The 27,207-nt window shown below is 45.4% G+C and overlaps 1 protein-coding gene across 1 annotated transcript in view; it reads right to left on the bottom strand.

The window, feature by feature from the left end:
* Positions 1 to 1,057: 1,057 nt before the first annotated feature.
* The window catches only part of ABTB1 (ankyrin repeat and BTB domain containing 1), a 28,551-nt gene continuing 2,401 nt past the window's right edge, over positions 1,058 to 27,207 (bottom strand). Inside the window, exons 3-12 of the mRNA XM_082767826.1 lie at positions 26,592 to 26,647; positions 25,543 to 25,687; positions 23,397 to 23,556; positions 22,415 to 22,460; positions 21,292 to 21,408; positions 15,958 to 16,073; positions 10,724 to 10,822; positions 9,957 to 10,124; positions 6,513 to 6,713; positions 1,058 to 4,690 (exon numbers count right to left, since the gene is read on the bottom strand). Coding sequence (XP_082623952.1) covers positions 4,484 to 4,690; positions 6,513 to 6,713; positions 9,957 to 10,124; positions 10,724 to 10,822; positions 15,958 to 16,073; positions 21,292 to 21,408; positions 22,415 to 22,460; positions 23,397 to 23,556; positions 25,543 to 25,687; positions 26,592 to 26,647 — 1,315 coding nt within the window. The 3' untranslated portion in view covers positions 1,058 to 4,483. The remainder of the gene's footprint in view (positions 4,691 to 6,512; positions 6,714 to 9,956; positions 10,125 to 10,723; positions 10,823 to 15,957; positions 16,074 to 21,291; positions 21,409 to 22,414; positions 22,461 to 23,396; positions 23,557 to 25,542; positions 25,688 to 26,591; positions 26,648 to 27,207) is intronic.

Here is a 27,207-nt window from a genome sequence, read left to right as displayed (position 1 = left end):
CCCGAGCTGCGACAGCCTTCAGCAGGCTGCCCACAGCAAGAGAGAACAGCTCGGTGTCACCCCGAGCAGACGAGTCTGTCAACACACAGCGAGCTGCGAGCTGTTCCGTGGGAAGGTGCCATCTCCACACTGTTTGTTTGACCATGACTGTACCAGCGCCGACAGCTCTGAAAGATCCTCGTCTGGTACTCCAGGCTCTCGCAGCACAATGACACTCCTTATAAGCACCGCTCCTCGAGTCCCAAAAGCCTGATTAGTGCTTGAACTTTGCCAAACCCCGTCCCTCCCTTCAGCAGCATTACTCACTCAGTTACTATTGCTCTCCCCCCTTGAAAGCTGCGCGTTCCTACAGGGAGCTGGAGGGGGTGCTTGGATCCGTGCTCTTTGAAGCCAAGGCATGCTCTGGAGTCAGCAGGCTGTGCGCAGGCAGCTCGTCGTGCTCGTTGCCACCAGAACTATCGCAGCCACGCAGGCATACAAGAGGGCAGAAGGGAGAATTTGTCCTCAGAGGAGAGGAAACACTGCCTGGCACTCCAGCAGGCCTGAGGCTTGGAGAAAACACGTGCTTTGAGGGCACCACGAGTGCACTGAACACGTCAGAGTTAAGCACAGGAAGAGCTTTTCACTGAGGCTGAGAAATCTCCATCCTTGGATTTAATGAGAAGCCAGCAATAACAAAGGCAGGGGGTGACGAGCAGAGAGGATCAGACAACTGACCTCCCAGAGCAGCACCCTGAGATAAAAATCATCTCCCTGACACGCCACCAGCACACAGACCACATCTACACCATGGAACTGCTCACAAAAACAGTGCTGGGAGAAAAGTTCTGGAAGAAAGGAGTGCACAAAACCAAGCTGGTGCTTCACACCAATGGCAGGACTGTCCAAACAGGTCACCAGGAGAGGAGAGCAGTCACATCTTCACTTCTCGGAAGTTTGGTACAGAGCCAGCCCTGGTTCAGGTGCAGGAACAAGTGCCAAAGAACCCACCAAGTCCTTTCAGAAATAAAGGCACACTGATGTTAGTCGGTAACAAACAGGCTACAGCAGGAACACATATAGTGAAATATACTATTTTATTGCTGCACACATGCTTATACATTTCTTCTTAAATATATTGTTGCTCTGATAAACTTTACAATCTCCTTAATTCGACAAGTGGCAAGTAGTAAATTAAAAGGACAGAGGCAACAGAACACAAAAAGGACGCCGGCAACAGAAGAAAAATCCTAAGTTTTTTATTTCGTGATAAAATTATATGCAGCAAGAATAAAGTGATTTCCGATCTACTTTTTGACCTGGCTCATGTTAATCAGAGAGCTTGCCTGCATGCTGACCATCTGCTTAGGCATGCTTTTTCACAGCCCTGTTTTGCCAAAAGGGGTGGGGGGGATAAAGGACCCCGGGTAATTGGCCGATCCAGCGGGGCTCACAGAAGCGGCCGCAGACAGCCCAGGGGTTTGCTCAGCGGTCCGTGAGGAACGGGGCTGCTGGGGGAGCAGATCAAAAGGCCACACTGACCTTTCCTCCCACGTGTCCATCCGCAGCCTCACTCGCTCCACGCTTAAGGACACGGGATTGGAATTATTTAAGAGCAGCCACATGGAAAACGCTTCCCAGCACCGCTGCCCCTCCTCTGCTGCCCTCCCGCCTTGCCCACTGCCAGCATCCATCCTGCTTAAGCAGCTGAGGCATCTGCAGAGAAAAGAATGAGCGCATTCCTCAGTAATCCTGTGCCTACATCTTGTTCAATACAAGCAGAAGGCAAAGGCCACGCTCTGCTCTCTGGGGCTCCGTGCGAGCCTCGTGCAGGGCTGTCACAACCGTTGCTGTGGGAAGCTGCCTACCGAGATGTCAGATGGGGAATTTATGCGGGAGAAGCAGAGGGGACGTGATAAACTAAACATCGTGCTTATGTTCAGTGTCATCTTCAGCCATAAACGGAGGAGATGCACAGGGGAACTGAACCGGCTGGGCTAAGCTGACGGTTGTTTCTGTGCAGGCTTCATGAGCCTGACGCTTCACTGAGCAAGAAAACAGGCAGCTCTGCTCTTCCACCCTTCTTTTCCCCCAAATATATGGGGCTTCATATTCCAGCTTTCCAAATAGCCATTCCCCTCCTCAAATCTACTGAGACGCCTTCACCAGTTCAAGCTGTGCTGGTCTCTTTGGTGGTCTTGTCAAAGCCAAACTAAGCTTGGAGAGGGACACAGACACGCTCCACGCACCACACAACACACACACAGCTCCTCTCCACGCCACCACCCCAAACAGAAGCACTCCTGCTGCTCCCAAACAGCAACACACCCTGCACACACACACCCATTTCCCCCACCCTCGTATGGCTGCAGAAAGCAAACCACAACAACTCCGTATGTGTCCTCACGAGCTTTTTGAAACAGAACTGAAGCAGCCATGCAGCCACTATCTCCCACCACAAAGAGACTTGCTGGGCAAGAGAAACCAGTTAAATACAGACAACAAAGTGCACGGGCATCCGGGGTCCAGTTAGTGGCACTGCACCTCATTCCTGCTCTGCCAGCTCTGCCTGCAGCTTCTGTTAGTGCAACTCAGTCCTGACGTGATTTTGCCGAATCCCAGCTTCTCGAATACACCAGCTAAGCCCAGTGCCACCTTCTCACTGCAGCTGAACCCAGCCTGCTGAGTGCAAGCAGTGCCCAAAGTCTGCCCGCGTGAGCTGCAACATGTGCCAGGTAGGGGCAGATGCTCTGAGCAGGGGCAGAGTTTGCAGTTCTCATATGGCAGGAGCATGAGTGCCTCACCAGGTGAGATTAGCGGGGAAGGGAGACCCATCCTCCCAGTATATCTGCACTTTAGCAAGTCCCTGCTAAACACTGGATCTTCAAACCCTTTCCTCATCCGTGTGTAGTGCCACCACCATTACAGGAAACAAGACCCTGGAGCTGCAGGGAACCCGTGCCCAATCCTCACCTCAAACACTAAAAGCACACTTGACGTGGATTTTAAACTCCTGCTGCACGGTGTGACCAAAATGACAACACGTACTGGTGATGGCAGCCCACCACCTGTGCAAGATTCCCTATGTGCTTCACACAATGCTTTTTGTCCCCCCAGCTCACAGCACTAAAAGTATGCCTGGCTCAAGCCCTGGAGACCTGAGACTGGTAACATGCCATTCTGGAGCTAAACAGCTCTCAGGGCAGCCTACTTGTGCAGGGCTATCACCTGCTGGTCGGTGCTGAGGAGAAATAACATCATTACCCTCATTAGGAGTCTAAGGAGACGAAGAGATAACATGACCTAGTGCAGAACACAGATTGCAAAACATTCATTAGTACAGTGAATTTCCTGGAGAACCATGAACCTACAAGGCTGAAGGCTGAGCAAAGCCAGAAGGTCGAAGAGTGGGACAGCTGCCCCGTGAGAGACCCAAAAGGCCCCTTCTTCTTTCTCAGAAGACTTCTGGTGACCCCTCTCCCCCAGCCCAACCAGCAAGTCAGTTTTTCTCTACCACAATGGACCAAGAGAAAGGGAAAGGTGCTGTTTCCAAGAAGAAGTGCTGTTTCCTTCCCCTGTTAGGGAGACAAGGGGCGCTCTCCCTTTTTTATGCATCGAAAGCTACTGCTTTCTAGGAATGGAAGGTCTCTGATCTCTTCTGTATCACCAAAGATGTTTGTTCAGCAAAGCTTTTAAATTCTTAAGTTGTGCATCCCATGCAGCACAAGGAAAACATCAAATCTTTGCTCTGTATTCCCCTCCTGATTGCATATACATTGTCCACCTGTCAGAACTCAGATACTTTAAAAATCTGAGGTTTTCCACTCCTCTGAGTGTGGAAATCCAAATGACAACACTTCAAAGCGATGAAAAGCTAGGGAAGACCTGGAAATCACTTTGGCTTTTTCCACCTAACTAGAATAGCAGGTGAAAACAGCAGCTTCCACACAGCCAAGTGCTTCTGTCTCTCTGTTAGGGAAGTGCTGCTCACCTTTGCCAATCTCATAATGCTGATAACGAAAGAAAGAAAGGCCATCTTCTTTCTAATATACTTATTTGAAGAGTTTAATCCAGTTTTCTTCCTCTGCTGCTGGCAGTTCAGCAAATACCCAGGCATGAACCAGTTTCAGCAGTGTATTATTGGGCAACAGAACAGGATGGATCATAACACCAGGCATAGCAAGTCCCCCCGAGCAACTCCCTCACCCCTACGGTTTGCAGTCTCCTATCAGCATTGCATCGTACAAAGCAGCAGCTACTGAGTTAGGCTGAACTTTGGGAGCTACTTCCGAAAGGAGACACAAAACCAAAATAAAATCAAACACAAACCAGACATGCAAATGTCCAGACATAAATAAATTAAAAAGAAACCATGCCTGGAAGTGGATGGGAAGGAGGACAAAGTAGAGGAAAAGAAACATTCAGAGACTCAGATGTTCTTGCACTCCGAGCCAACCCACTGGGGGTTACGCAGGCTGCATATGACAGGCAGGGTTTGCACACATCAGCACTCAAGCCCTATACTGGCCAGGAGGTTTTCCAGAGCTTCAAGTTTCTGGTTGGCTTCCTCGATGGCACTGTAAGTCTGCACATTGCTGGTGATGTGGAAGCGAATGTCATCGACCAGGGGAATGGAGTCAGTCTCCTGCCGCTCCTCCACAGCCTCTGCATTCTCCTTCACAGCAGCCACAAACTCCTCCGACTCCACCAGCTGGATGGGGCGGACAAAAGCATCGTTAGGAAGACAATAAGGCAGGCAAAGAGATGTTAACTGTTGGATAACGGGCTCATCCACTTTTTAGAGATCTTACAGGAGAAGAAGGAATCCTAAGGCTATCAAATCTTCCCGTGTCTCCTTAGAGATGTGTCCTGCTATCCACCTGAAGGAGGCAGTAATACTCCAACAGTAAGAAGCCACAGCTGTGAGTAACCTGCACCTCAATTAGCACACTGTAAAACCCACTAAGAATCCGTAGCTCTGCTATCAGGGCACATGAATATACATAATATTCCCTCCAGAAAAGCTCCCTAGCAGGAACTGGCAGCAGGAACCAGGAGATTCGCCAGACACCTTTGGGAAACGTCTTGCAACAGGCAAGGCAGCGGGCGCTTGCGCCCAACGCAGAAGCAGGAGACCCAGCTGCCTGCTTCCACCACGGCTCTCACCCCACCACCACCAGCAGATCACAGCAGTGCAGCTGCTCTGTTCTGTGCCCATCCTGACAGAATCAGGTCGCCCATGAATGATTTTGCACCGAGTTCCCCAGGAACATGTGGTGTGCTGAAGGGGGAGAGGCAGCTTCCGTCTGTCTGTGCGACCCAACTGCACCTGGGCACAGCGGGCTGCTGAGCCCTGCTCTGTGCTAGCCACTCTGCCAAAATTTCTCCCCGTTGCCATCATCAGTGCATCTCCACGAGATGCTGGCAGCTGCTGATGTTTTAACAGCTGGGGTTGGCTTCATTTGTGCTAACACCCTTAGAAAGGCACATTGCCAGTACTGGGTCCAAGGATGCCCACCCAGGCTAGAAAAGAGGAAGAGGAACATACAAGAAAGGCCCTACCTTGCCCAGTTACTATTTGGGGTACCAATTCAGCTTTCAAAATGAATTCTCTTTTCTGAAGCCAAAATCTGGGTGCACAATGATGTGTTTTATCATCCCCAAGCAACACGCTGAACAAAAAAACAGCCCTAAAATTACTCCCTTTACTGTTTTCACAAGCTAGAAAGAATTTCACACCTTCCAAGCTGCAGGTGAAAATGTTAGATTCCCATGTGAGCTGTATAAGCCACTTAGCGAGACCTGTCTAAGGACATAAAATAAATAAATAAATAAACCCACATGGATTCTAGTTTGTCCTTCTGTATGGCAACTTAATCCATGAATCCTGACACTTCAGGCTATAATCACTAAGCGTAACACTTAAATGGAGCCTCCTAAAGAAAACTGCAGCATTAGATTAATTGTTTCTGGCTGCTCAACAGCCAAACTTCCCCTGTGAGAACCTCTACAGTTAGATTTGTCATCCTAAAGGAGAGAGATCATACTGATGACTCCAATCAATCGCAGTATGCCAGGAAGACCACCCTTCCCCACCCTGAGCAGGCCATGTGTGAACACTTGCATACATTTCCTGCACCAAGCTCCCCTGCCAACCCCATTGGGTTCTCCAGGCTGCAGCTGATGCACTTTGACAACACTGCTGCTACTTTGGCCATCGTGGCTGAAAGCTTGGTGAAAGTCACCTGCCCGCAGCACTTAAACAACTTCTGGGGTAGGTTTTCCAGCCCCCAGGGCTATGCTAGACAGCCCCCCAGCCCCCAGCATTTGGCTTACTGCAGTGACAATCCCAAACTCCATCCTAACTCACCATGAGCATCCCTACCCAACAGCTGCTCTTCTCCAGGAAGCACATAAAACCAGAGAGGGCAATTATTTATCACAGACCAAGCACAACCATTAAGTCTACAGCTCACTGTGCATTTAAATTTATAGGCACATGTGCTAAGCACAGCAGGGAGTGTTTCTGCTACCTTCTCGATGATCTTGGCCATGTACTCCGTGCACTGGTCCTCCAGCCGGGTCAGCTGGAACAGCTTTGCAATCCTCCAGATGCTGACAACGTTGTCCTCTTCGAGGATCTGCGCCAAGGTCCTGCCGCACAGGCGCTTGAGCCCGGGCAGCAGGTACATGTCTGCCACACACAGCACGTCGTAGGCATTTTCCGGGGACAGCTGGCAACGGAAAGAGGGAAATTACTGCCCAATGACACCCACCTCACTCGTCCCTTGCAAAATGCCTTCTTCTGTGTCTTCGCAGAGGTTCCCTGAAATGTTGCTTAGCCCAAACGCTGCTTTGGAAAGAGAGGAGCTCAACCTTTCAGGGCTAGGTCTGCCACTCAGTCATTGTAGAGTTTAAAATGCTGCAGAGGCAGCTTGCTCAGCGTAAAGCATGAAGTTTGCCATCCTGCAGCTGACCCCCTAACTAAGCACAAAGCAATTTGAAACACTGAAGTGTAGCTGCATGCTGGCTGCTTGGAAATACTCAATGTGGCAACAGAAGGAGGTAGCTTGTAGCAGAGGTACTGAAAGCTCTTCAGAGAGATTGCCTGGCAGAACAGAGAATTTTGTCCATACTCGGGCTTTTCCTCCCATTTTCTACTTCTGGATTCCCATTTTGTGAAAAACGTGCAAAATTCTCTTAAGGTCCTCCCTCAAACTGGCTCTGTGAAGCCAGCCAGCATATCCTCCTGCCCCCACTGCCATTCTCATCTCTTTCAGGAACTCCCAATCTTATCAAACTACACCTAGAAGGCGCAAACCAGCCTCCGAAAAGGGGAATGAGAAGCATGAATGCAAGCGCTGCAGAGATCTAAGATCAAGGAACCCACAGGCAAAAGGACAGCACACGACTCATCTCGGCTTCAAAGGCAGCTCTCAAAGCTAGCAGTAATCCCAGCAGGTACTGTCAGGACCAGGGCTCCTTGGAAGCATCGCAGTATCAAAAGGAGGTCAAATCACGTGGGGCTTTCAAGCCACAAGCAAGTATTTCGACATATGCATCAGAGCTAGATGAAGCACACAGAAAATTGTACCCCAAATAAATTGTATGTGAAGCCTAACTAACCGTGGAACAGACTGCACATCAAATATCACTGGAGCTTTGACAGGCATTCAAACTGAACTAAATTCATGTACCAGATGCTCAAGTTCATACTGCTGTTAACGGCCTTTAACATTTTGAGGCTCTTGAGGTAGAGAACCAGCCTCCCATTTCCCTCTTGGATACTTCTGTTCCTTGCAATAGGAGGATAAAAAATGCCATAGGTAATGCTGGAGACACCACCTCCAGCTTCACTCAATCTATCCTCCCTGGCTGGGCAAATCCTATTTTAGTCAGCCATCTGCGTCACTAACCTGGAACTAGAGCCACTTTCTGCACAGTTCTGTTCCTGCTAATGTGAAGTGCAAAGAGTGCACTTACCCACATGCATTTTAACAGCCAATTTGCAGGATACAAGGGAGGCTGGGGAGGAAGCAAGATCACTTGTTTCTAGAGACCAAGCCACGCTGGTCTAGACTGAGGAACTACAGCTCTAGTGCAGCACAGTGCAGTGCCCTGAAAACTGCTCAGCAGCAAAAACACTGCTATGCACAGCTCCACGTGTGGTTGCTCACTCTGACAACTGCAAAAAGCTGATTATTTCCTCCCCTACAGCTGTCCACACCGGTGTTTGGACTGTCTACTCACAGCAAATGTCTCAGCAGTACAACATCCCGCAACAGCTGTGCAGAAGGATGTGTTAGAGGCATGTCATGAATGCTATAGTGCCACAGTGATGTAACAGAGCTTTTGGGATTGCTAATCAAGTGCTGCTTTGTCCTTTCATAAGGCTCCAGGAACCTCACAAGCTGGAGGTGTTTGAGTCAGTAGTATTGATGGCAGCACCTTCCTCCATAAACTCCCCTCGAGCCCACACAATTATTCTGATCAGCAGCTTCTCTTTCTACCTGGAACTCTTCTTGGGCTCTGTACATATTCTTCCCTCCTGCTGCAAGCTTTGTCACTACTACAGAGCAGAAAAAATTTTACATTATTTGGAGAAAGAAAAGTGGAACCAAGAGTGTTGGCATCCGTCTGGAGAAATCCAGGGGCCAGGGAGAATACTCCACATATAAGTGTGGAACTTGAGCTATATTCCTGCTTTCTTGACCATTCTTTCCATGCCAGATGAACTCTCCAGAGAAATTCACAACTTGTCTGCTCAGTTTACAGTCCAAGCTAGTGCCAGTGATGGCACCATCCTGCACAGGAAACATGCAAGCAAGACCCTTTCCACTCCTACCTATTGCTATTGGTCTGCCCTGCCCCAAGTCCAGCTAGGGCAGCTGAGGCACCCCTTGGAAAGGGGCAGCTGACTGGGAAACATCCTTCCTGTGAGCCACCAAGAAGCAGGCAGACCGCAGAGGTGCAAGGCAACAGGGTCCCACTGCAGCATGGTCTCAAGGTCAGGAGCATCTTCACAACCACAACACAATTCTTTGCCTCCCTTCCTGCTCCTTCAGAGCACGGCTGAGGGGAGACCACAGACAAGGGAAGCATCTGCTCTCTGGCATACCAATGGCAATCCTGCTCTTGCTGCCTGCTAAATACATCTCTCCCCACCGGGTATTCCTGGCTGCTGCCCCGAGGTGAACAGATCAGCAGAAACAAGGTCGCAGCTGCATGTGCTCTCTGTACATGGCACCTAACCCAGAGCATGAAAGCTGCTTTGGAAAAATTGACACTGGCAGGTGCAGCAGTCTCTGATCACTGCCCTAATGCCTGAATGTGTCCTGGCATCTTGCAGCTACATTTGTGGAAAGCATTTACCACAAAATCGAAGCAGGAAGCTGCTTAACTGCTGAAATTTGCAGCACCTTCCACTAGACTCAAAATTGTGTGGGTTAGAGCCCTTTTGTCCCTGCTTGCAATACTGAGCACAGCAAGGCCTTGGTCTCCCAGCGGAACCTTTGCCCACACCAGCAATAAATAACAGTGGCAACAATTACTCACTACGAATGGAAAAGTGGGCCATGATGCCAAGGGTAAGTAAGTAGGAATCTCTTAACCTTTCCACATCTCCAAATGTGTTCGATCTGCCATCTACTGGCAGCTCCCCACCTTACCCTTCAAGAGCCCAAGGGGGAAATCTGCAAAGACCTGCATTTACCAGCCCAACATGCAGCATGAAACCTAATTTCCACACTTTTGTCATTGGATGGAAGAGTGGGGATTTATTCTGAATGTCATGCACATAAGCCATCTCCCTGCAGAGCTCACAGCAAGTCCCAGTACACAGGTTCCTAAGACAGAGATGAAGTAGCAGACTAGGGCAGTATTTATGAAACAATCCCCAGGATGCTGCAGAAAAACTCTGCTGTGCACACCTCCAGAATTAAACAGCACAGGAGGAAAAGCTCTGTGGCTGGCCTCACCTCCGTATCATCGCTGTAGATGTAGTAGAGGACCCGGATGAAGATGTCTTCTGAGATGTTGTGGAGAGTCACCACAGGGATGCTGGGCTGTGTCTGCAGCTCCTCACTCTCAGAGAAATGGTCTTCAAGTAGCGCTTTGAAGTAATCACTGCGACCACAGAAAAATGCCTGGAGAAGGAAGAAAGGCCAAAACACTAGCAATTCACCAAACAGCACTACCTGTCGGAGCAGCTCAAAGATATTTCTGAAGCTCAGACTCTGTAACTCCAATTCTCCCTATATTCTGAAGCTGCATTTTCACTCTTTGGGTGAGACTTCTTCCTCCCTTTTTTCTGTACCTTATTTCTAATCCTGCCTAACCTCAGAACTGCAAACATTCGTGAACTTAAGAGATTCACAAGTAGCATGGGACTAGGGCCGGAGCTTGAGTTGAGGTTGGATCTCAAAATCTATTCTTATTGGTGTGTACTTGTAAATCAAACATTCCCCTCTCCAGGCACTGAACTCACAAACCGGCAGCAGGATGTTCTGCAGCTGTGAATGCTGTAGCTGAATTCATAAATTTATCTCCTCACTTCTGCAAGAAAGGCAGGGTTTGCTGCTCTATTAAATGTTTTGAACAGAGTTTCCAGCTGCAACGAGACTTTTGGTTTTCCAGCTGATGAGGCAATGCTGCTTCTGCCAAGCGTATCCAACACTGGATGAGTGGGGAAGACAGCGCACTCAGGGCAAAGAACAGGAGAACGAAATATAGCGCAGGCACATACCTTATGGCACAAGAAGTTGTAATCTGCCACCCGGAAACACACGTCAGGACAACTGTTGAAGTTGTCGGTGCTGTCAAACGGCAACTCCCCAAAACCAACCTGGGAAAAGAAACCAGAAAATCCTGCCTTTAATGTTCTTGCCATAAACATGCTCAGGAACCTGAGTTTGGACTTCCTGCTGTTCCCAGATGCAATCATCCATCTGTTCGCTCAGCACAACACAGAGAACTAGAGATGCTCAGAAGAAAGATTTTGATGGGAAGGACTGGAGTCCAGTTCTTGCACTCCTGGTAGAGATATTCCTGGTGCAAGTTACAGCTGCTTCCCTTTTCAATGAAAACTCCCTGACCCTTCCATACACCTCCAGAAAGCATTTCTGCACCACCTAGCAAGGCAGCAAACCAAGTGGAGGTGACGTTTATTTCACAAAGTCAGTATCATAAGCCTACGAGAGCTTAGGACTAGCACATTATTGTGTAGATCTCCAGGTGGATGTAGTAAAGTACAGGTTACATAGATGTATAAACCATGTTAAAATGGTTTGGCTACAATTATGGCTTCACTTGAATAATCTAACATTTCCAAAGCACATTTTAAATTTCTCATTTGATTTGCAGCCAAAGATAGTGTTGTTGCGGTATTAATACTCCAGTGAATTATTTTAACACCAACACACCTCCTCCCAGTCCCACATGCCAACAAAGACAGCACACACACAAAAAAAAATCTGTTGGCCTTATGTTATTTTAAAGTGACACTTCCAAATATTTTCACTTCTACCTTATTCTGTGTTTGGTTGCTAAAAAAAAAAAAAAAAAAAGATTGTATTCACAGTCACGTAACCAAGACAATTAATCTCTGGAAATAAAAGTTCCTCCTGGTTCTTGCTTTCCAGACACATGCCCCTGTGCTGCCTGTGACAAGGAGTTTATTACCCCTGTTTCTCATCCAGGAAAGATACATCCCAAATTTGCACCTGGGAAAATCCTGGGCTGACCTCGAAGACCAGTCTCCAATCACAGCCTACCTAAGCATCATTTCCAACATGCCTGCCTGGATCCAAACTGGAAGCAACACACTTTCAGCCTTACTAAGGAGCCAGATGACTCCTCCCTCCAAGACTAAACAAAGGCCCAGCCCGCAATGCACTGGGGTGGTGCTCTCAGACGAGCTCAGTTTATATGCAGTGGGGTTTCTCTTACACAGGTCCTGGGATGTGGCAAGGCACCAGGCTGGCAAAAGCTCACAACACCGCCAAACGCGGCAATCTGGCCCCATCTGCTGTGCTCTTCGTCTGTCCACAGCAACATTTGGCAGCCTCTGCTTCCTAATCATATGAGAGTAAGGCCAGCAACATTCAAATTGTATGCAGGGCTGTCACAGTGATGCTTCCTCCCCGCTGTGAGCCCTCCCCTTACATCCCCACCAGGGGACTTCTCCCCTAGAACAGATGCAGCCACCAGGTAACACTCCACACCTGATCTATTACCTGCTTCTTACACAGCTCTAACACAAAGGACACCTCCAGTACCAAAGATGAGACAAACTGCCCCATCTGTAGCTTCCCCGGGCTGTTATTTTGCTGTTATCCATGCCTCGTGTTTGGAGGCAATGAACATACCCCAGCAGGGGTGCTCTGTGGCATCCCATTACAAAAGCTGGTAGCCATGGTGTGACTGCCTGCTCTATTTGCCCTGCTGCTATCCTCACTGCTTCCATGTCCTTTCCTAGAAATTCTGATATGAAATTAAAAACAAAAAAAACTTCACAGGCAACTAGAAACAGGCTTTGCATGAGATGCCACTCTTTGCAGCACAAGTTAGATCGAGGCACTAATTCCCCAGCTCCTATGGTCATCCATCCTTTGCTCCTTTCATTCCCCAAATATAAATTTTGAGAAAGAATTCACCCCTCTGGGATGGACATGGGAGTTTGTTTGGCTCAGTTTGTCTCCTGAATTACAAAATCCTACTGGCTCAATTTCCAGCTCCTAGCCTCGCCTGGTCTGCACTCTAATTGCTCAGGTTTACAAGGTCATTTCCAATTCATACTACAAAAGCAACGTCATGTCATTGTCACTCCTAGTCAGCATGAAGTGGCTCTGCAGATTTTTTCCTTTTTACTCCCCTTTTAAGTCTCTTCTACTTCTACTCTCCTCCCTTGTCACACTTCAGAAATTTCGTCTCGTCTTTTCTTCCCTGCAGAAAAACATTTTATTCCCGTGCCCCCCCATTAAGGCAACCTCTTAACATACTTCTGCTCAGGCAAAGCACAGCTGCAAAGTTAAGTATGCTGCCCAAGAGGCACAAAACAGTCTAGCCTACAAGGTGCAAACACTTTCACGATATCTCATTCATCATACAAAAATATTCTCAACACCTCTGCAGCAAAAGACAGCACGAACACTCACAGGATCTCCCCGACATCGCAAGGATCAAGCCTTTGCTGCTATGAATTTGCTATTAGTGCTTAAATAGAAATGTTGCTGGAAGCAAAACCACGCAGAACAGCTCAGTGACAGCAATTTGTACCCTGGCCAGGAGATTAGCTCAGCAAGAAGATTCAATTGTAAATAAATGACAACACAAAATACAGGGGTTAGCGATCCAAGAGGAGATTACCAGCCCATAATCAGATGCGAGTGGACCAGATAAAAAATTTTGATGCAAGTTTTTAATAGTTCAGTTCATCTGCCTCTGCCAAACAGAGGAAGCAAAACCCAGGAATAACTACCAATAACTCCATTACATGGCTGTAGTGACATTACTTCCAAATGTTTCTAAGCCATACAACATTCACCTTTATGCCAAAAATGACAAATGGCCACATTTTTTGTAGCCACACCAAATGTGGCTACAGATGGAAAGAACAGTATTTCTTTCATGCCATGCTGATCCTTCTAAGTCTGATTTCATCTTATGTTGGAAAATAAGATTTCAGTTAAAAAGGAATGAAAAAACAGCTGCAAGGAAGTGATGTGCCTGCAGTCCTCCGTACTGAAAGTCCTGGAGTTTCTACCTCAGAGGTCACTGGGCAGGCATGAGATGAAGAGCTAGATAAAGACATCAGATGTAAATTATTTGTTCATAGTGAAATAGAAAGTGGTATACATCCCAATTCCATTTGGTACAGCATTACACAGTATGCAGCAGCTCAGAATGCCTCATCAAATTCTGGTTATTACCTGAACTGCCATCAAAAAATGCTGGATTTGACCCGGAAGCCAAACACCAATTGTGTTTTGCATATGCTAGAAAATGTTTATGTTTCTCTAGAGAACATAGATACTTGAACATGACTATTCGGTTGACACCGACATTTTGAGTTAAATGGTTTGTATACTATTCCTTGTAGGATGTGAGACCCTGTAGAAGTGAGGAAGTGGGAATTCTCTGTCCAGGACAAAGATTTCTAATTCACAGAATTTACCAATTTGCAAATGTTAGGAAGAGATAAATGGAGATAGGATGATGACCTTTGTTTATATATTCTTTGTAAATTATTGAAAAAAATATGGAGAGAAACAACAGGGAAATCTTTTAGAATTTGACTTTAAAGAAGCACACGTTTGTGCACAGCATACAAAATCCCTACTGAATAGGCATATGCCCATGCCTTCTTCACTTTCACAGCCCTAACAACCCTAACGCTGTTGTAGCTGCTTTCTTTCTGGTTTATGAACACAGCAAGAAAACCACAACTCACAAAGGCATTCATGGCACTGTCAGATGACTGCATTATTCCAAGTTTTGCATTTTCCTTCCAGTTCCTATTCTACATGAAAGAATTACATGGGAAGTGTTTCTAACTCTTGAGGAGAAAACCTTAACTCTGACGGGATTGTGGTATAAAGATCTAGGAACAAGAAATCAAACAGAAAGCATTAGATTTATTTGTGGAGTGACTTAAATTTTGTGTAAATCTCACCGTTCTGGGGCCACAATCCATATTTTAATTCCTGGGGAGGTAATACTAGGGATTTCTTTTAGTATCACCTCTCTTTATAGCCTGCAAGCATATAGGAAAGCATACTGAGAGCCACAAACAAATGCAGTTATCTGGGGGAGAGAAGTTACATAGGAACGATGCCTGAGTTGGTAGGTGGAAACCTGACAGAGAAAAACTACCTCTATAAAGAGCTCTGTACTCAAAGAAACGTGTCTGCCAAAAGCCAGCACAAAACACACCGGCATATTGCAGGTAAGACTCTGTTCATCAGGCTGGTCACTCACACTCTTGCACTTGCATGCACACACACACACACTGAGCAAAGGATCCTCTCTGCTTCATCAAATTCCCTGACATCTGCAGCATACAGGTCTATTACAGGTCTATTCAGCAGGAGATGAAAAGAAAAAAAAAAAAAAAGAAGAAGAAAGGCAATAAACTTTGCTACAGCACTCACTCATACAACCTCTGGGCATAGCAGCCACCAAAGATGAGTTCATGTTATTAAATTCAGTGCTTGGTATGAAAGAGAAAGAAAAAGAGGGCAGACAAAAGCAAAGTGAAACTGCTGGTACTAGAGAAAGCAACAGATGCAAGGAGAATGAAGACCTCTAATCTTTAACCTATTCTCCCACAACTAGGTGCAAATATCCACGTATCTGAGGCTAACTAATAATCCTGATGGTATTTTAACGTTATGATCATCAATCTGTTGTCTGTGGACCGTTTCTAGGGATCAACAAGACATAATTATGAAAAACAGATCTATTGCCAGTCAAGTTACATTTGCTTCGGAAGGACTCATTTCTGCTGAACATATTTCAGGGTTTGAAAGCAGGGTTTGAAGCTGCAGGGCGTCAGTTCCCAGCAAGTAAGCCCAGCAAGACACCTTCCATCTATGCGCCCCCTTGGGTAACAGTGCCCACTGATAAAGTATTCCTGGTATTCAAGAAGGGTGGTTGGGGGAAAGAAAAAGAGCTGGGGGCCAACTCTTGTCCCATTGTAGTCAATGGGGAAATCCCCACCAAGTGCATGGCAAGGGTTTCATTTACCAAGATCCCTGCCGGGGGAGAAATCCGAGTGAAAGGCCCAGCACTGACAGCCTCATTAAATACTTTTACAGCATTTCCAAGCAATAAAACGCTTCAGAATTTACAAAATCAGCTTGGAGCATTAACACCAGCAAACAAGCAAGCATTAAACTCAAATGGAGAGAATGAGACCGAACACATGTGAACACATACCACAGCCCCAGAGAGACCAGAAGTAGGATAAATGCTCCCTACCCGCAGTTCAGCTGGCAGGGCGCAGTCTGCTAGAAGAGCCAGATCTTCCTGCAGCCGGCAGTTACCTGTGGGCTCAATCGTCAGCACTTTCACACAGGTCCCTGGCTTGGAAGAAACTGGAAGAAGCAAAAAACAAAACAGCAGAGATGCCTAAATTCCTATACGAACATTTTCTCCCATTTAGAGAAAAGAAAGAGACTGCAGGAAACGTCAGCGTTACTGCTGTGTAGCTTTTACTGCACTGCACAAGTGATGGCCCTGCGTGAACATGCACACAGCACCCCTCACTACAGTTCGGGAGCAGGGCTGGAAAGGGATGCCTGTATTGTCTCTCCTCAAACTTATTCCTTGCACCAAAATATGAATACTAGCGAACACAAAGTTGCTACAGGCATATTTCAAGCTTGTTCTCTGCAATCCTTGTCATCAGGTATAGCCGAGGACTGTCCTACAGGTTGCTGATCCCTGCAAGAGTCACCCGTACAGAGACTTCTCCAGCTGACCATCCTCACCACTGACAGCACCACCTATGGTGGAGCCCTTGATGAGGGATAAGATGGGTAAAATGAAGCTGTCCCCATGCCTCTCCGCTCTGCCACGTGCTTTCATGGGTCTTGTTTCAGCTGTGCCATCCTAACTGCATTCCATGCAACAAAGGGATTTACTCTTGTTTAGATAATAACTTCTGTGCTCCTAAGTCTGTTCTCTACTCTCTACCTATGGAGATACCATAGCACAAAGACCCCCAGAACACCTGGTCTCCTGAGTAAGCCTTTGCTGTTTGCAAATATTAAATAATCATTGCCACCACCACCAAAGAGACCAAATAAACCGCACACAGACTACCACTTTATTTGCCTTTTTCAGGCTTAGCGTGTCTTACTGTCTTGCCCTGTCACTAAACAGCCTGGTAAAGGAGAAGCAATACACATGTCCTTAATTTTGTGGTCTTGCTATGATCAAAATGATGTGGAGCTCACTGAAGCCAACAGCCTTGCTGCACACCTGTAGGCCAGCAGGCTGCTGCCATGCCCTTACAGAAGGGTTTGCTCTTCTTGATGCTAAAGCACAAGTCTCCAGTTTGCTCCAACACCAGCATCTTAGAGAAGTCTGAAGTCCCTCCAAAAACTACTGAGAACTACATGTGCCATCACACGAGAGACAAACATTTAAACCTGCCATCATCCCTCTGTCAGAAGAAAAGCAGGCTGCTGTAGCACTTGTAATCAATCCCTTTTTCCAATGGAAAAGGCAATATGAGACAAGTATTTGAACTTAATCAAGCAAGAAAGATTAAGAAATCTTTGCTGCTTTTGGAAGTTCAGCTTTGTGAATAACAGAGAGGAATGCTCCAACCTCAAACGAGCAGCAAACCAAACTGGCAGTGCTGGACGGAAACACTACCGCTGCTGGCACACCGCTCCTCAGGTTTGTTTTCAAGTCAGCACATTTTGGGTGAGGACTGGAGCACACGAGACATTCAGGAGTCCCTGGTACACAAGGAAGCACGTGAAAAACGTGACGCACCACTGGCGAATGCCAAGCTGAGGTAAGGAAGGCTTGAGATGCTGCTGGGAGCCACGGAGAAGCAAAGTTAACTCTCAAGGACAAAAGAGTTAAGCAGCCCCACACTGAAGCGCTCAGAATAATTTGACAGGTATGATTCACCGCATTAAAACCCCTCACAGGTGAATCACGCCACCTTGAGACCTCATTTTTCCTGACATTTTGCGCAGCACTACGTGAGCTCCATCAGATGACTTCACGGGGCCGTGGGCGAAACGAGACCATGATGTGCCTCAAAACAAGTTCTCCGCCCCCTCCTCCACATTACTGCTGCACCCTTCAGATACGCTACCAGCGTGCCTCAGATAGGCCGAATATCCCAGGAGGATGCTGGAAAAGGAAGGGTAATCTACAAGACAGCCAGGTACCATCACTGCTACACATGGAGCTACACCAGCGGGGAGATGGGCTGCTCTGTTAGCACTGAATGCCACCTTCAGATAAGGGAAGTAAGCCAAAAGGAGACCTGGCACCAACTCAAACACGTTGCTTGAAGAGCCCTGTCCACTTACAGACCAGTGTGAGGGAAGCAAATTTCTCACTGTGCAATTAGGAACTCTTTATGGCAGAGAGAATCGTTTATATCTGTGTAGTGCCTGTCGTCGCCAGATCAATCAGGCTCTGTGAGCACTAATGGACCCAGCAAGTTTTAAGCAGTAGTCAAGGGAAAGAGTTCTCATGGGATCTGCAAAGCATCTGTGCACTTTCACAGAAGCATGAAAGAACGGTGGTTTGTCTGAGAAGCACATCTACCTGGAGACATTTCAGACACTGTGTCTCCCAAAACCCAGGAGTACAGCATTTGGTAGCACATGCAACTCTCTCCTAACAGAAACAATAAAAAAAAATCAAAGTGACAAAACAGGAAAAAGCTGTTGGCTGCAAGGAAGCAGCAGGGACCATCACCTTTAGCAAAAAGTGGGAATGAAGGGCTTTCGGGAACAGGCAACATAAACAATGCAAAGACCTGGAGGGAATAACCCAGCTCTGGCTGAGGAAGGAGTGATTTTGTCTTCCCTCCCAATCCAGCCCAGCTGTACAGCACTGAACATCACCTCCCAATTCATCAGCTGCCTTTGCTTCTGCTGCTCAATACGTCTTTGTATTCTTTTGTTTCAGCTGAGTCAATGCACCACAAAAAACAAACACCAAACTTCCAAACCTTCACAAAATGGTGTCACACCCAGGTAACGCCTTATGCTTCCTCTTCCCAATGCCACAGCAAACTGCAACAATTAATTCTGTATCTCCAGTGCCTCCACCATGAAGGTGAGCATCACAGAATGATAATCCTTCTTCCAAACCTTTTGTAGAAGTTGTAGAAGTAACTACAGAATGTTTATTTTCAAATATATTCACTTCTGTAGGAAGGATTATGGCTTAGTCTGGACAAACCCTGTCTGAGCTCTTCCAAACACTGCAACATTTTTTTCTTTTTGTAGGCACCGTCCACATGCAAGCAGTCACACTGAAGTCTATCTCAGGTGCAGCAGAATGCTGTGGGTCATCCTCTCCAGGTTTTCCTAAACTACTGCCTGTGGGTGCCAAGTCACTAAGTGTTTTTGAAACGCTGATTAACTCTAGATAATGACATTGCAAAGACTGCTATTATCCACTGGAGCTGCACAGGCCTGAACTCGCATGTTTTATTAGGCATGTTTCCACTTTGTAACAGAGATGCAGGACATGACCCTGCTCTGCAGACCCAAATCAGATGTCTGTTCCACAGCAAACACTTTGAACAAGCAGAGATTCCTAATGCATGAGAGAGAACAGTAATGCTTTGTCCAGTGCCAGACATGTGATGTCAGGTCTTTCCCATTTTTAACGTCTATAATTCTTGCATGTATCATTTTCTGGAGAATCAACAAGTTCTCCTGGCTTCCACCTGAAATCTGATAGGAGACAAAACATTTAACAGACCTATCAGCAGTTCTGTCTATTCCATTGAATCCAACCTGTTGTGAATAAAAATTAAGCCTAGGATTTCCATCAGTGCTTTAAACACATTGATTATGTCTTCTGTCAGACCTTACACATGAAGAACAGCTCTTTCCTGCCAAAGAGCAAGGAAATTAAAAGACTTATTCTCTGCCACCCAGAAGGTTTTTATCACTTTCGCAGGCACAGCTTGCACCGGGAACTCCCAAGCACCCTGAAATGTTACTTCACCATTTTGCATTTTCTGAGCCTGCCAAGAAGTTTGGCAGTTTGCTAAATAAACCACTGGACTTTATGATCCTTAAGATGCCAATGAGTGGCTTTAGACAGCCAGAAATTTATTCACTTTACTTTCCTCCCACAACGTAATATGAGATTTTAATTTAATGTATTAAGGTGGAATGCTCACCTTCAGGGTCTCAGCTAGACCCTGGGAGGAAAAAAAAGAAAAAAGAAAAAAGATCTCCTGCATCTCACTGGATTACTCTGATATCAAAAGATACCACAGGACAATTCTGTTACCTGATGCCTAAGCAATTATTATTTCCCACTTCTAGTATTCTCCACCACTCCCCTTTTCCACCAACCATGTAATATCCAGATTGACATCTTACACTTAGCATTTCATAAAAAGAAACCAAGAAATACATTTCTCATCTCTGCAGATGTGTTAACATTTGTGTTTACACAGCTAAGGTAAGACTTATGACACAGCTTCCACTTGCAGCCTGGTCTATATGGGAACAGCTGCACTGTTGTAACCCAGTATCCCATCACCAACAAACAATTGCACGTGGCTAAGGGGAGACGTATACATGGCAAAATCTTCCACGTGATCTGCAGGTGAGGAATTTCTTGAGTCAGAATATTATCTCTATCTGTTAAGCCCGGCAACTTTAGGAGGCTGAATAATCAGAATTTGTAATTCAAAATGGAAAGCTGGAATAGCTACGCCCTCACCTCTTAGATCAAGGAAAAAGATGCTATTGACTTAGAAGCTACAAACTACATTACCTTCCTGAAATGAAATTCACTTGGTTGAAGTAAAGGAGTTAACTCAGAGCATGAAATGAGAATCAGATTTTTTCAGCCTGAAGGTTTTGTTACCAGATACCTTTCTGTTATTTAATGATTAACACTGCTTTGCCCTACTTGTGCTGTTTTGATTCTTCACGTGTCCTTTTTCTTGAGCTAAAGAGATGAATGATAAACTCCAACTGTTGGCTTTCATGCAATAAGCTGATGTCATGACTAGATCACAAGCCTTCTGGATAACAAAAAGCCCTTAAATAGAGGATTGAATCATTTAACATTTGGCACAGACACGTGTTAAAAATACGCACATCCTTTCAGAAATACTTCTCTGTTTTTAAAAGTATTGTATCTCTTTCTGCATTCATTTTGAACTAATTATCGAATGTTTTACTTTGGTTAGGAGTCAGCTAAATGCAGAAAAGGACTTCCAGTTCTACATATTTTATCTCCCCGGGGATTTAAATAAACTCTTTGCTGAAAGGCACTTCCCAATATACCCCATAGTGTTGCACTGAGTGGCCAGCAACCACAGCAAAGTCCTGCTGCCACAGCTGTTCTACTATAATGAAAACATTTTATGTAAATGATAAACATGCACATGCCAGAAACCACTTCAGCTGCCCCCCAGAGAACCCGTGACTGAAAACTATCATGCAAACATGGGGATTCCACAACAAAATCATGTTCTGGAAGCCCCAAGGGGGCCACCATGAAATATCCACCATCACGCTTTCCTCTTTCTCCTTGAAAGGGCACTTGCACAGCAGAGACAACAGCACGTAAGATGCTTACCAAATTCATAGACTTTTTTACATTTGGTCTCCAAGTCATCTATAAGGTCTTGCAGACGACACTGTTTGGCTAATCTCTTGCAATCATTTACATATTCTACATCAATATCGAGACGACCTGTGAAGAAGAAATGTAGACAGTTTTTTTTAACCCATATCACTTACCTGTAAAAATGGTAAATTCAAGGACTGAAGACTGGATGGCACAGAAATGCAATAATTAGAGACATCACCTCACCTTTCAGTGTCCAGTTACAACTCATTCCAAGAAGCTAAGATCTGCTAGCCCACCCCCATCTCAGTTTGGCATCTGATTCATATTCCCACTTTCCAGCATCTATCCTAACAGCTCCATTCAAGAAGTCAAAGATGTAACAGGCTTATACAAAAATGCAGCTACTTCTCTCAGAAAATAAAAAAGAGCAGCACAACAGCATCATGTATTACTGCCACCACGGACTGTCTGGTTTGGGGTGAGAAAACACTTTAGGCTCATGAACTGTAACCCCAGAATCTTTTAGCATCACTGAAAATGTCATGAGGAGTATTTCTGAAAATGCTGAACTGGGGAGACAGCCCTGAAGATAAAGTTATTTTCTGGCACCACCTCCTGGCCTGAAATAGCTCAGCACTCAACATGCACACAATGCAACATTTGGCATTTTGACTGACGGTTTATGATCCACTGCTGCTCAGAAAAAAAATATCAGCAAGTAGTCAAAGCATTCAGCACACATTGATCAGGTCTGCCAGACTGAAAATGCCCTATGTGGAAAGCTGGGTTTTCAACAACTATAGAGATTGTTACCCCAGATGATAAATTTACCTTCTCTAAGTTAAAAATACATTCTCCCCATCCAGCCAGCCAATCAGCCAAAGCTGATTTTTTTTTAATTGACTGTATAGTTATTGGCAGGACAACAACTGGCAAAAGGTACAAACAACTTGGAAGAGCCATGGATTGCTCACATTCTCCCCTTCTGCCAGCAGAAAGGATGTGTTGGCAACTCATGTACCCAAACATGCCTGTCTGCAAGCCTGCGCCACCCAAACTATGCTATGGCAGAGGCACAGACAGCAACCCACCAGCCACGTATACATGCACTAGACAGTAAATCATTTACCTGTGTACAGATACTGCAGCAGAGCGCCAAAGGCTGCTGGATTAATCTAAAATAAAACATAAGAAAGTTACTGTTAGAATTCCCAGGAATTTAACAAGCTTGAATCTTGCCTGGATACCAACATGATCCTGAACAAGTTGGGAAAAAAAAAAAAAAAAAACACTCACACAAATGGCAACTCAGACACAGCAATCTGAGTATCTAATTTCTATGTTCCTTGCATAACTGATGCTGCCACTCCACCTGGTTTACACTGCTCTTCAAATGTATCAGCTGACACTAATCCGTGTGCCTATGGGACAGGACCTGACTAATGCAAGTGCTCCAAAGACAGTTATAATGCACACTCTGTAAAATCCCCTCTTTCACTGGTCACAAATATTTCCAAACCCTCTTCTTAATTTGACAGGACAGCTATGTTCTTGTACAAAGAGAAAGGAGAAACATTAAGTAATGTCCTGAGAAACTGGAACTGTGTTTGCCATGAGAGGTTTTGCACAGCCACAATCAAGCAATGGAAACATACGCCAGAGTATTGGTGATTAATGGATGGAATGTACTTAGGGCATGTTTAGTTCTTGCTGTAAAGGCAACAAAAGGGACTCAATTAGTACCAATTATGGAGGTGATGTCTTCACTAGAGACCACCTGTCCACCAGGAATTAGAGCGACTCAACTCACAGAGGAGTTATGACGCAGCTGGCAGATGGTAACAGCTACCTGCTACTGCAATTAATTAAGCTATGTTTGAGCCTGTGACAGAGGGAACAAAGGCAAACTATGCAGCCTTACAGCCCTTTGTTAATCCAATAAGATGCTATTTTATGCATAAAGTGCCTTCGCAAGTCCTTCTCCTTGCCTAGGGTCATTCTGAGCTCCAAGACTTCCACTGTGGAAGCTAACCCTCAAACCATCCTTCCCACTCACTTTTCTCACCCCACTGAAAAAGGAAAAGAAAGGCTGGAAGCACAGCCCTGCTCACCAGTGGATGCTTCAACACTATCATGTTCTTCCCCTTCCACTTGGTCTCAAACATTTCTGCAAAGTAGGCGCTGCGAGCACTGAGAATGCAGCGGTGGGCACAGAAGGATTTGCCATGAACAATGAAAACGATGTCGCTTTGATAACCCTGCTCCAGCAACCTGTAGGGAACAAAGAGAGGGGAAATCTGCTGCAAAATGAAAAAGGAGAGAATGGAGCAAAGCTAGTGGGAGACACCGGTAACATTAAGCTCCAAATGAACAACAGGTCACAAAGTGCAGGGGGGAAGAAAGTAAGAGAATTTAAAGGCAGACTGCTTTGCCTAGATGCCTTTTATCAAATCAGGCAGTTTTAATGTTTGGTGGTAAAAGTAATTTGAAAAAGTTACAAACTTACCTGAGTGTTGTATGATTAATACCTAATTCATGTCAAAAGCAGACTGAGGAAGAACTTCCCTGCCTCAGGTGAGCCCCTGAATGCAGGCAGAGGATTTTAACGAGGGACTAGCTGCCCCCAAACACATCTTTTAAAGGTTAATCCTACTTTTAAACTTTCATATGACAACCAGCATTTGTTCATGACCCAGAGAAGCACACATTTTCATAAAAGAATTACCCCACCACAAGATAAGGTACAACTTTTCTGCTCCCTGGCCACTGTCAGTGTGCATGAGTTAACCATGCACCAAACAGGAAGGGACTTGAGATCACACACCCTTAGAAGAAGGAAGGATGTTACAGGCATGAAACACAGGCGATTACCACATCAGAGATGAAGCCCTGTTTATGCTTGCATGCCCATACCCTCACTCCTGAAAAGGAGAAAAATAAGATTGCTACTTAAAAGATTTTTGGCATCCCTCAACAGTGTTTCCTAACACCCATCACCTCTTTCATTAATATCCTCACAAACATCCCTCACAAATGAGGCAGGAGAAATAAGCACCATACTCCCTTTAGAGAGCAGGACTGATGCACAGAAAGGCATGGGGGTCATGCAAGCAGATGATATCACAGCAGGGTCCTGAATGCTGATCTCAAGCTCCTGCCACTACATCCCTCCTACTACTGTCTTGTCCAAAATGAAATGGAAACAGTTAGGTGTAAATTTTTTGCCCCCCTACTGTTGCCCTTTGTTTCAATTTTAATGCTAAATCTGTTTGGAATGAGAAGTAGAAAACAGCACATTTTGGTTTTCATGTGTAACCTTGCATTATCTGAGCCACAAACTCATCGGGAAGTGACAGATCACCCTGCGAAACTCTACTTCCACATAAGGCAGAATTTGATTTTAGTTAGACAAATAAGTTTCCTTCCTCCACTCTTTTCTCACAGCTTTAGAAATTAGGACTCTGCAGTAATGGGAAGATTTTCAGATCTTTCCAGGACTTGCTTTCTCTCCAAATTTGAAGATATAGATGCTGAAATCCATGGTTGTGTTTGTTTTTTTTTTTATATTTTTTTTAAATTAAAAAGAAAAAAGTTTGTGTAATAATGTAAGAGCTTCCAGGGTAGAAAAACAGCAAGAGAGAAAGACTGACACTATTCCTCTACTTGTAGAGCAAGTTAGGCTTCTTTTTGAGCTCTAGGCTAAGACTACATGGTGTGACAGGTAACTTTCAGAAACATCTTAAAATTAACACATTTTAATTAAATGTTAATGAACAAAAAGAAAGAGCTCAGCAACCTGCCTGTAAGAGCACCTTAAGAAGCCCAAACTGAGCATCTCAAAAATAAGACACCTATTGTCACTGTTGGAAACCTTGGTTGCAGGCTATAGTACTTGAGGCCAGAAACTTAATTTTAGCTGTCATTTATCCTAAATTGCTGATGTGGTTTTGGTGACCTGATTTAGATTTGACAGTCAAGGATGACAGTCTAATGCTTCTGTGTTAGAAAGTCCAACTTTCTGTTGGCTCTGGAACCTGTACCCGAAGGCTATATTTTCAATGCACATGTACCTGGAAGTCAGCCTTAGGGCGACATAGGAACATGTGCCCCTAGGAAGCTCTACGTGCACAGGAATGAGATAAGGTTCTGATCATCTGCCTTGCAAATCGGCCCTTAACAGGGAGCTTGAATATCCAGGTTAACAGCTACGGAAGGATGACAGCGTGCACTGCACACAGAGCTGTCCCATCTGCTTACCGCTGTAGGAAGACATCGTAGTAGTCTCTTTTCATGCACTTCGCTGTGATCTGTTTGTACTCCTTCAGCAGACGTCGGATGGCATCACTCAAAGCTCCATACAAACAACGTTCCCCATCAAAAGTGTTTGCCTCACATTTTGCTCCTGCAAAATGACAACAGGTACATGCTGGAGGGCAGAGCTGTGTCTTTCATGTGTCCCTGAATGGTCACTAAACAAGTACAATTTTCAGCTGATGATCCGTTTCGCTGTGATCTCCTGTGCTGCTGAGCACAATTATGAAAATTAAATTCCCGCTACACGTGCATAACCTAAAGCTGTACTCCCACCACATAATTCCTTTCTGAAGACGTCATGACTCATTTAAATTGACTTTGGTAATAAGTCACTCAGTATGATTCCAGCAATGTTCTGGGGAGAAGAATCTCTCTGTACAAAGAGTACAATCACTTTTTGGACTTTTAACAGGAGGACAAAAGACGCCTCTTCAGACTCTATTACAAATTTGAAGGGCACTTGCATTTTCCTATTTTAGACGTACATGAGTGGCAGATTAAAGTGCACCGAATGCAGGGAGAGAAACAAATATTCCAGATCTCACTCTGCATACTGATTCCTCTGCCAGAATGCAGAGTGCCACCACTGTGTAAGGGAACTTAGGTGCCAAGAACCAAAGTGTCAGACACTGCCTGGATGGCTTGCTTTGCTTTAGTTCAGGTTAGCCAAAGTCCTTGCTTTTCACCTTCAAGTCCTGGGTATGAAGCAAGGCTATCAGAAGACTGCAAAAGCATTTTATATGGACAGTTCTTCAGATGAAATACAATTCTTACACCAACATACTCCTAATAGCAATTCACCCTTCTAAAACACCAGTTGTGATTTCAGAAAGTCATGATACCTCATGAGTCATCACAGAAAGCTTCCCTAAAGCCTGAGATTACTGATTAGATGGTTCATTAAACTAGAAGTTTCCACAAGGTACAGTTAGAACATTATATAATCCCTACAGACCAGTAGGGAGCAAGATAACTAGAACAATTTTGCTCACCATTGGCTAGAAGATAGCGTACAAGCTCCTCGTGTCCACAGAGGCAAGCATAATACCTAGCAATAACAAGAGAAAGGAAAATTAGTGATAAAACGGGAAGCAAAATTCAGTGTTTGGGCACACCACAACATGCAGACCTCAGCACTGAGCCATCCGTGATAAGCTTAGAAGATGGCTCCTCATAGAAACAAGGAATTGTTCCTGAATACCAAGTCTGACTCAAACAATAGAATAAACAGGATCTGTTTCCAGCACTCATAGGCACTGCTGTCCTACAAGGAGATCTCAAGGTCCCAAGCCTGGGTTTTGCATCTTCTGTTGCATCACTAGCTGCCAAATCTGCTCCCTCGTTTTAATGGAGTTCATTTCATGGGCACTCAGCAATTCCGCTGAATTCTCCTTGCTCCTTGGTATGTCCATCTGACTGCTGCATGCTAGGACAATGAGGGAACAGCACCCCTAACGTATGTACAGAAAACCCATCCCTTGAAGTCTTGCTTGTGATAGGTTTTGTTTTCCTTTTCCAGCTCAGACAGACCCAACACAAATCTAAACCTTTTCTAACTAATTTTCATGAGGACTTGAAATTGTCCTACAGACTAGGAGAATCCTGCAT

This window comes from Aythya marila, assembly GCF_965140915.1.
Source record: "Aythya marila genome assembly, chromosome: 10".
Classification (NCBI taxonomy): Eukaryota; Metazoa; Chordata; class Aves; order Anseriformes; family Anatidae; genus Aythya; species Aythya marila.
The sequence above is the reverse complement of the archived record's forward strand: the minus strand, read 5'-3'. Positions and strand labels throughout refer to the sequence as shown.